Genomic DNA, 10,341 nt, shown 5'->3' with positions numbered 1-10,341 from the left:
GAGTGATGATCTTGAGTTGAGTTTGAGTTATAATTTGAGTTGAAGTTGTCAATTGAGTTTGTGTTTAAATGTGCACATTTAAGTTATGATTTGAATTGAGAATCTTTTTGAGTTTGTATTTGGGTGTGTCAAAACTTAAATTTATATTTAGATAGTATTTTAATAAAAATTAAATGGTGATGAAAAATTTTAATAGGGTATATGGGTTAGGTTTTATTCATTTTTTCGTTGTGAATGCATAGAAAAAAAATCATCTCAATCAAAATTAAAACGAAAAAGCTATGACATTTTTAAGAATAGAAAAAATACTGTTCATTAACTTGAGTTCGAGTTTATAAACTTGAGTTAAATAAGAAATTTAAACTCAAATTTAGCCATAAACTCGAGTTCAAACTTAAATTTTATAAAAAAATATGAATTTAAATAAAGTTGTAGCTCAAATTTAAATTTGTTTTGAGTTTCGTCGAAAAAAATAACTCCAAAATGATTTTGTTATCAAACAGGCTATAAAATCATAGTTTTGCACGAAATGACAAAACACACCCTTGCACTGTGTACACACCACCGAGTCCATATCAGAAACGAGACATCGTCACGCCACGGCGATAACTCTCCCGCCGATAAGTTCCTCCGATCACTCCTCAAATCGATACTTCGAACTTCTCAACGTCACAAAAATTTCCATCATTATAGTTGAAAATCGGAGCTCCGATTTGAGCAATGCAGGCTGATAAACCCACGGACATTGAGAACGACCTCGACGAAGAGCCCGGCGAAGAGGTCGAATCGGCGCCTCCTCTCAGAGTCGGAGAAGAGCAAGAGCTTGGTAGCTCCGGCATCAAGAAGAAGCTCCTCAAGCGCGGTCGCGGTTGGGAAACCCCCGGCCCCGGCGACGAAGCCACTGGTAAGTCTCTCAGCGGTCACTCCCAGTATCTGGTAGCGTTCGTGGGCTTTCTAGGGTTTTGTTCGAAATGCGTTTGCTTTGATTGCGAGGAATGATTTTGTGAGAATTGAAATCTAGTGCACTATGTCGGTACTCTGCTTGACGGAACAAAGTTTGAATCCACCAGAGATAAAGACGAGCCTTTGACTATTAAGCTTGGCAATGGTGAGTTTATTTATATTTATTAATTTTTTAAATAATTGTGTTGATGTTGTAGATTTCTAATTGGAATGGTTGAAATTGACCAATGTGTTTGGCACAGGCCAAGTGACTAGTGGAGTGGACGATGGGATAATTACCATGACAAAGGGAGAGATTGCTTTGTTCACATTGCCTGCTGAAAAGGGTTATGGAGTTGATGGCCGTGATGATGTTGTTCCGCCGAATTCAGTTGTTCGGTTTGAAATCGAACTCATTTCGTGGATTTCAGTCGTGGATGTGAGTAAAGACGGTGGAATTATCAAGAAAGTGATGGAAAAAGGACAGAGGAATGGGGGACCCGGTTATTTGGATGAAGTTCTTGGTACTCTGATATTTTGTTACTTATTTATTTATTTATTTTTTTTCAATTCCATCGTTTCCGAATTGAGTTGAATTTAGAACCTTTAAAGCTATATCTGCTGTTGTAAATGGTTTTGCCAAATGCCAATACAGTGAAGTATCGAGTGGAGCTGGTCGATGGCACTATTGTGGCAGAAACACCAGAAGAGGGAGTTGAATTCTATGTAAAAGATGGTGAATTATCTCTAATGACAAGAAATAGATGAATTGGTTGTTTTTATCAGTATGTCTATTTCTGGTAGTTATATAATGTGTGCCTGTGTTTGGCGCTGTAGGTCACCTTTGTCCGGCATTGCCCAAAGCAGTCGTGACCATGGAAAGGGGTGAAAAGGCCAGGTTGATTGTTCAACCCCAGTGTACGTCTCTGAATCCTTGTTAGCTAACAACTTGCTATGTGAGATCTTAAGGTGGTAGGTTAGGAGAAGGTATATCTGACCATCCGAACGTGTTAACAGTGTCTTTAGTGGATTTATTAGAAATGAGAAAATGAGTCTTTTTTACGTCTCTGAATCCTTGTTAGCTAACAACTTGCTACATGAGATCTTAAGGTGGTAGGTTTGGAGAAGGTATATCTGACCATCCGAATGTGTTAACAGTGTCATAAGTGGATTTATTAGAAGTAAGCAAATGTGTGCTTGAGTGCGTGCGTGCGTGTGTGTGTGTGTGTTTTTTTTTTGGGTCCGGGTGAGATGATTTAGAGAAAAGGAGCTTAAGCTGAAATGAAAGTGGGAAAATTGGTGTTGATCATTGGTTAGCTAGTGCTTTAAACAATTTCATATGTCGTTTGGACTTTGACTTGTCTGCTCTTAAAAAATTTGAAAAAGCTTCATATTCCAATTGGACATGTTTATTTTGTCTTTGGGCTGGGCATGACTTCTTTTAGTTTAATTCATTTGAATTCAAATTTTTTTCTTCTTTTGACTTGAAAGGTATCAAAACCTTGTCAATTTTTACCCTGCTACATAGTAAAATAGGTATTAAAAAAAAAACAAACTGAAACTGAAATCTGAAAATGACTGCAGACGCCTTTAGGAAACAGGGGAGGGATGCAAGTGAAGGGTTTCACTCAATCCCACAAAATTCTGTTCTGAACATTGATGTGGAGTTGGTATCTTTCAAGCCTGTTATTGATGTTACTGGTGATGCGAAGGTATTCAAAAAGATTCTCAAAGAAGGGGAAGATGCTCTTAGTGCCAATGAAGGTGCAACGGTTACCAGTAAGTAGACTGACATACTTAAGTGATATTTAGGGTGATAGTAACTGTGACTGTACATGCTTCAACTGGTTAGGCTAAACTGTTACACTATGTTTGTACTGTGGCAGTTACCTATATGGGGAGGCTAGAAGATGGCACTGTATTTGAGAAAAAAGGGATTGATGGAGAGACTCCTTTGAATTTCGTCACTGATGAAGGTTAGTTAATCGTGGCTCCCTTTAAGCAGACAGGCCCTTCTTTTTTAATTTGAAGATCCAGCTCTGACCTGTGTTTGTGGTTTACTGTCTGTAGAACAAGTGATTACTGGTTTGGACATAGCTGCAGCAACAATGAAAAAGGGTGAGCGGGCCGTATTAACTATACATCCTGATTATGGCTTTGGAAATGTTGAAGTAAGACGAGATCTGGCAGTAGTTCCACCAAGTTCAACTCTTACTTATGAAGTTGAGATGTTAGACTGTATTAAGGTAAAGGCATGATGAAATTATGGAGGTTAATGAAAGCTGCAATAATTTGATCCGTTTATCTCCTTGTTCTCCAAAGCTGGATTTTCTTCTTTACTGCTGATCGGCCTTGCGTACTCATGTTATATTTCTTTAACAAAAAGGAAAAAGCGCCATGGCAAATGAATAATAATGAGAGAATCGAAGCAGCTGGAAAGAAGAAAGAAGAAGGCAATCTTCTATTTAAAAGTGGAAAATATCAACGAGCAGCCAAAAAATATGATAAAGTAAGTTAGCACATTATATGTTTTTTATTTTTTATTTTTATTTTTTATTTTTTTAATATTTATTATTATTATTATTCTGGTTTTGCATTACATATCAAAGTTGTGCATTATATCCTCCTTCAGGCTGCTGAGTATGTTAGTGAAGAAATTTCCTTTGGGGATGATGTTCTAAAGCTAGCCAAGCCTTTAAGATTATCTTGCTGGTTGAATGGTGTGGCCTGTAGCCTTAAACTTAATGACTTTCAAGGAGCAATCGAGCTATGCTCAAAGGTAATTTATGGAAAATAAACAAAGAAAAGGAAACTGAGGATAGGGGAAAGAAATTGTAGATTACAGTATTACACTTGCTCATATATACATTTATCATTGTATCCAATCTTTTGATCTTCTAAAGGATGGTACAGTGCAATAATTTTTTTGCGGTGGCAGGTTCTGGATGTTGAGTTCCACAATGTTAAAGCCTTGTATAGGCGGGCACAAGCCTACATGGGAAATGCAGATCTGATCTTGGCTGAATTAGACATCAAGAAAGCTCTTGAGGCGGATCCTGAGAATAGGTATTTGAAAAAGTTGAATTGTCTCTATGCACTAGCGTTTTGAAATATTTTTGCATTCTAAAGGAGTGCTTTTTTCCATATCAACTCTCAAGGGAGGTGAAGCTGATTCAGAGAAACTTGAAACAGCTTCAAGTCGAGAGCAATAAGAGAGATGCAAAGCTTTATGCAAACATGTTTGCTCGGACACCCATTGTAACCAAGGTAAGTGGTCCTTAACATTATTTTGACCAGCTTTGATGATTATTGAAGTTGAGAACTTGAAGACACGTTTTGCATCACATGTAAAAGTTGTTGCTATTACAAGAAGTGAAAGTGAAAGCAAATAAAGGTTGCTTTTCAATGCAATTATTAGGACTACAAGGTCTTCTAATAATAAGAAGAGGATAAGTATATTATCATAATTAGCAAAAAGAGAGAAAAAGAATGAAGACAAAAATAAGGCTCTCAAATAGCAAGTCTTCATTGTTCGGAACTACGAAATTGTCAAAGTTGAATGTTAAATATTATTTTGTTCACTTTTTCAAACCAAAAATATTTAGTTTTGGATCCTTCTACGATGGGGTTTTGAAGAAAAAGATTAGGCTATCAAATAGCAATAGTCTTCAATGTTCGGAACTGCGAAATTGTAATGTTAAATATTATTTTATTCATTTTTTCAAACAAAAAATATTGGGTTTTGAGTCCTTAAATAATAAGGTTCACACCTATACTTTATGTTTCTAACCGTTTAATCTGATTAAAATCATATCAAATTAAAAAATTTTACAGACATTACAGTCTTTGAAATAAATATGACTGCTGAAAAAAGACCTGCTGGTAGTTTATTTTTTCATATCCTACACTAGAAATCTCCTTTTGTTTTTACTAAACTTTACTCTGCAGTGGTTAATTTGTGTAGGCAATCTGATTCACTTCATATTCTAGACTATCGTCAAAAATTCCCATTTTATTTTAATTTTTGTATTATCATTGCAGAAATTGAAAGTTGATAAAACTGAGAATGACAGAAAAGATGAAGAGATTGTATCAATGGAAGTGGAAAATGTTGCTCATACTTCGCATCCCAATAACTAAGTTTGTTTTAATTCCTGAAAGATCTGATTGTAAATGTAAACTGTGAAGTTTAAATATAGAGTAATTTAAGAAACAAAAAGGATCGAAGTACTCTCAACCCAGAATAGGAAAGAGATGAGCAATATGTCACTTTAAATCCTAACCAGTTTTCCTTGTCTAGTTTGGAGTCTTTGGACAAATGAAGATCACTGTAATTCCACTTTCCAGCAAAAAAAAAAACAAAAAAAAAAACAAAAAAAGGTCATTTGTGTTCTCTTAATCTTTTTTGTTTGTTTGGTTGGTTTTTTTTTTATTTACATATTTTTTATTTTATAAACAGTCTGGCCTTTAAATTTTAGGTGTAAAAGGAATGTCATCTTTTACTCATTTTTCGTCTTTATACTAATGGTGAGAGTCCAGATTAGTACTAATTGGAGATTAAGACGTACTTACCTAACTTTCCCTCAGCACTCCACACCTCCTGGTATGGCAGGCCGAGAGCATTAAAAACCATAAGCATTGACCAACTGTGGCCATTGCGTCCATCACCACTACGACTTATGGCCTTCTAATGCTCAAACTACTTGTGATCATGGAGATCGTAGCAAGGATCTTTAGGCTTAAACTTTGTGATGTGCAGGGTCCTCTACTAGAGGCAAGCACAGAGCATACTAATCAGGAGGATAACTTATTATGATATAAAGGAAGAAACTTAGAATTTCAAAGAGAAAAGAGAACTCCTTAGAAACTCATAGTATATTGCTTAAGAGAAATGTTTACAAGGTTCGTTCCTGCCTCTGATGAGGGAGAGCTTCTCTATTTATAGCTGAAGTTTACAAACTATTACAAGAGATAAGCTTAACCTACTTTACACATGTAGACTTCTTATCTAAATTAGAGATAAGATAAGATTTTTTTACATATGTCACAATCTTGTATAAAGCTACTTTATTATAAGATAAGATAAAAATCTTATCTAGACACCTAAACAGGGACACTTAAGCAAGGACACCTAAGCATATCATTATTACAAGATAATAGCTACTTTTTTCCAAAACAACTTTTATAAAATTGCTTTTGACTAAGTACATGCCAGTTGGAGGATAGGATCTCAACAACTGTTCTGATCAGGAGATAAGTTGAGATTGAACCAATTTAATGAGTCAGAGTCCACTGAGCCATATCCATGATAGTAGCAGGGTCTCTGTCGCTTGTTGGGTGATGAATCATAGTCTGGGTCCTAGTAATCCTGGAATAGTGCTAGGTCATAGTCTTCTGGTTCTTGTGAGTTTTGGAATGATGGAGGTGCTGTGTAGGTTGTTGTGTCTTTGTATGAGCCAAGATTGCTTACTGTGAAGATGTTGTGTAGACCATAGACCTCGATTGGTGGAGCTATTGCAGAACTGACACATTTGTGTGAAGCAGACTTTGGCTTGTATTCATTTTCTCTGCACAGACATTTGATGGCGTGGCTTGTGATCTTTTCAAGTGATTTGAGATAGTTGAAACCGGTATACCAAGTATACGCAATGTTCTATGTGTGCAGTGTCTGAGTTTCTAAGTTGATTAGGTATGCCCGATGTAGAAAGAAGATGGTGTGCACTGATGGGACTTCTGCTGAATAGAAGGTCCAGATTCTGTATTTTTGGAGGAGTCTTGAGACTTTATTTCTCCACATGAGTGGAGAGAACATTTTTAAGGGTAGCCACAGAGTTGATCCTTCATTGCTGGGGTCAGTGAGCTGTGTGTAGAGCTGCATGAGTGGACAGTTGAGAGCGATATGATAGAGAGTTGTTTGGCACCATAGGTTCCAAATGTCATCTTCTACGATTTTGTCGAAAGGGTAAAGGTTGTAGATGTTTAGGTATGATTGTTCTGTATTGTATAAGAACTTGGCCTGAGGATTCTCGGTTTTGTTACAAACATTGGTTAGATAATAAAAAAGATAGTTTTTGGGTTAGGACTGGATCTGACCAGGCGTTGATGAACTATTTAGACCAGGAGGGAAATGATGATTTGGTTTTACAGGGACACATCGGTGTACTGATACTGGTAGCCATGAGGATGAGTGAAAAGGTTTTACGGGGGTGATGACTTGAATTGGTTTTGGTCAAGTTAAGAAACTAGGGATGAGGTTGTGATGGCCTTTTATATGCTTGACAGAAAAGTCATCTTGCAAACAAATATTTAAATCTGAGTAATTACGGATCAAGAAGAGTCATGTTTTTAAAATTAAGGACCTTAGAAAATGATGAATTATTCATACGAACCTCAAAATTATAACCTCTAAGATGGAAATTAAAAATTTAAATTTCATACTTTACCACAAGAATCTCTTTATAGATGGTGTGATAGTGTTTTTTTGATTTTTTGATTTTTTGAACTGGCCACTAGCATATCCACAGTAGTGTTTCTTGTCCTTATCTTCTTTGATGAGAATGGCTCCCCAATAATGGTCACTTGTGTCTGTCTGTAGTACTCTTTTCCATGTGCTTAGAATCTTTAGAGGTGGAGGTGACTGTGCCACTTTTTTCAGTGCTATGACAGCGGATGTTTATTCTGTTCCCCATTGAGGAGGATTCTTCTTCAGCATTTTTGACAGCTGGCTAGTATGTTCAGTCACACGTGGAATAAAATCACTGAGATAATTGATTGTTCCCAATAACTGTTGAATCTGCTTTGTAGTGAGGTTCTTATATGAAAACGTCAATAATTCTTGAGCTATGTGTGAGCCAGGTTGAAACTTTTCTTGGGATATCTGCATCCCCAAGAATTCGACTTGGGTTTATCCTATCTGGCTTTTCTTTTCTGAGAGCATCACTATCTGATGGAATTAGGCCAGTAAGACTTTGTGGGCCTCTGCTTCTTTTGAGAGCAGTAGGATGTCATCTATGTAGATCAAGACATTGTACATGATTGGCTCAAAGATTTGAGCAATTGTTCGTTGGAACAGTGATGAGGCCGTCTTGAGTCTAAATGAAAGGACTCGCCATTGGTACTATGCGTCTGGAATGCAGAAGGCTATTTTGGGCCTATCTTTTGGATCAATTCCCAATTGTCAGAATGCTCTTTTAAGGTTAAACTTTGAGAAGACATGAGCTTCCTTTAGATGAGTGAATAAGGAGCTGGTTCTTGGAATAAGAAATTTATCATCTTTCATGAACAAGTTCAAAGCCTTGTAGTCGATTACTAATTTTTTCTTTCCACGGACCTGTTCTGATCTTTTTTCTACATAGAAGGTATGACAAGCCCAATCTGACTTTGTGGGCTCGATTAACCATTGTTTGAGAAGCTGTGCACATTCTTCTCGTGCTAAGGCTAGATCTGATAGAATCATTCCTGGGTGAGTAGCCTTAGTTGGGTTGATGTCTTCATTCTTCTTAAAGGGCAACTATATGACGAACTTTTGATTCGTCCATAAAAGATTGATGTGCTGGAACTGATCATGACTATTATCACATCATTTCAGAAGCTTGTTCCTGATCTCTTCAGAGTCAGCTGGAGCTTCTTTGATAGAGAACATCTTTGGAATGGTTGAGTGTCACGCCCCCAAACAGGGGTTAGTGACGTGGATACTTGTTTAAAAACTTAAACTTGATTAAGAAAGAAATTAAACAATTAACAGTTCAAAATTTGATTTCAAATATAAAATATTCAGGTATTTCTAAACAAATCTTACTATTTTAAGGAAATTGAGTTTTTAAGAAAAAGTGAGACATACTTTACAAAACACAATCATCGTTAAAATTAACATCAATAGTCAGCCTCTGGCATCCACATGGTTTACACTTTTGCATCAATAAACAAATACATAAATAAAATAACTGATATTAACCATAGTCTAGTAGATTTTAAGGTTTACAATCTATAGTTTATACATGCCTTAAAATGAGTACGATAATGGAAGAAACACTTCACCGCTTCCGTTCTTCTTGAACGGATTTCCTCACCTTTTGTGCGCTACTTCTAGCGTCGTCTGGGTGGGGTTAAATCACATTTGAAACATAGAAAAAGTAAGCTAAAGACCTAGTATGATAAAATTTATAAAAACTGAATAAATAATGAAAATACAGGTTTGAAAGATTCATTCGGAACCAAACAACTTTTTACTGAAAGGTAAATAAACTTAAATTTCAGATTTCAAGCAACCGGCAAGTAATTTAATGATAAATTACTTACGACCAATGCAATGCCTTATCACCAACGTAGTGGCCCGTCTGAGTTTCGTGTTCTGCCCCCAAGGACACGATCTCCATATCTTGTCTAGGCCATCAGCGGGCTTATCAGTTCGTAAGAAATCTTATCTTAAGAAAGTATTCATTAAAACTTTAAATCAGTTCATAATGAGATCAATAGCAGTAATCAAGCTATTGTTTTAAAATAATTTTCTTTATTAAACATGTCTTGTTTTTAAAAACATTTACATAGGCCAAAACACTTTAAAATAGGCTAACAAGGATATGAACAAGAATATCCTACCTCTCGCAGATATAAAACATGTGGCTAACTTCTTGTCACCCTAGCTTCCGCTTCCCTTAAAGATTTAATACTCGATCTTCTCCATTAGCTTTATCACAAAAACAATGTTTTAGGATATAATTCTCATTCTTAAAACGAATCAAGCTCAATCATGTCTAATTACTTCCTATTAGTGTGCCTTGACTCAATCCAAGTTTCACAAACGACTTTATAATTCATTTTAGGGGTTCTTTAAAATTAAAATTCAATTCTTTGGTTTGGTTTCCCATTGAATTTCGGCTTAAAAACAAGTTAGTAAAGAAATTTTGGCAGCATGCCGGTAAAATAGGGAAAATGTCAAACCTGCAATTTAAGTTCAATTCCAAAATAAATTCTCCAGAAATCATCAAAACCAGTTTCCAATTAATTCAACAAGTCCAATAATTGAAAACTCCCAAATTTAATTCAATTCCAACAACAATTGTTCAAATCTAAACCTTAACTCAAAATTTATCAAATCTAACAAAAGTTACAAATTCTCAAATCAATAACTCAAATTCAAGTATGGGTTTTTAAAAAATCCTTACCTCAAAGTGATTGAAACTGTTTTTCCTCTATTTCTCTCATTTTTTTCTTCTTCTTCCCTGCTTCGGTAGGGACACTGAGAGAGAGAGAAAGAAAGCAAGGGAGAGAGAAGCCGGCAAGAAAGGGCAAGGGAGAGGTGGCCGGTCAGAGTGAACGGGAAAGAGAAGGAGGCCGGCGGTGGGGAAACGGAGGAAAGAGAGAAGAGAAAAAAAGAAAGAAAGAAAGAGATAGAAAGAG

General features: G+C 36.1%; 1 protein-coding gene across 1 annotated transcript; it reads left to right on the top strand.

The window, feature by feature from the left end:
* Positions 1 to 582: 582 nt before the first annotated feature.
* LOC21384279 (70 kDa peptidyl-prolyl isomerase) lies at positions 583 to 5,283 on the top strand. The gene is made up of 13 exons (XM_010092513.2): positions 583 to 904; positions 1,022 to 1,108; positions 1,206 to 1,466; positions 1,598 to 1,678; positions 1,780 to 1,860; positions 2,527 to 2,721; positions 2,829 to 2,918; positions 3,013 to 3,188; positions 3,329 to 3,451; positions 3,575 to 3,721; positions 3,881 to 4,008; positions 4,101 to 4,209; positions 4,984 to 5,283. Exons 1-13 carry the CDS (start codon positions 721 to 723, stop codon positions 5,080 to 5,082), a joined length of 1,761 nt encoding a protein of 586 aa, XP_010090815.1. The 5' UTR covers positions 583 to 720; the 3' UTR covers positions 5,083 to 5,283.
* The last annotated feature ends 5,058 nt before the right edge of the window (positions 5,284 to 10,341 follow it).

The sequence above is a fragment of the Morus notabilis genome, unplaced genomic scaffold, assembly GCF_000414095.1.
Source record: "Morus notabilis unplaced genomic scaffold, ASM41409v2 Scaffold1586, whole genome shotgun sequence".
NCBI lineage: Eukaryota > Viridiplantae > Streptophyta > Magnoliopsida > Rosales > Moraceae > Morus > Morus notabilis.
The sequence above is the reverse complement of the archived record's forward strand: the minus strand, read 5'-3'. Positions and strand labels throughout refer to the sequence as shown.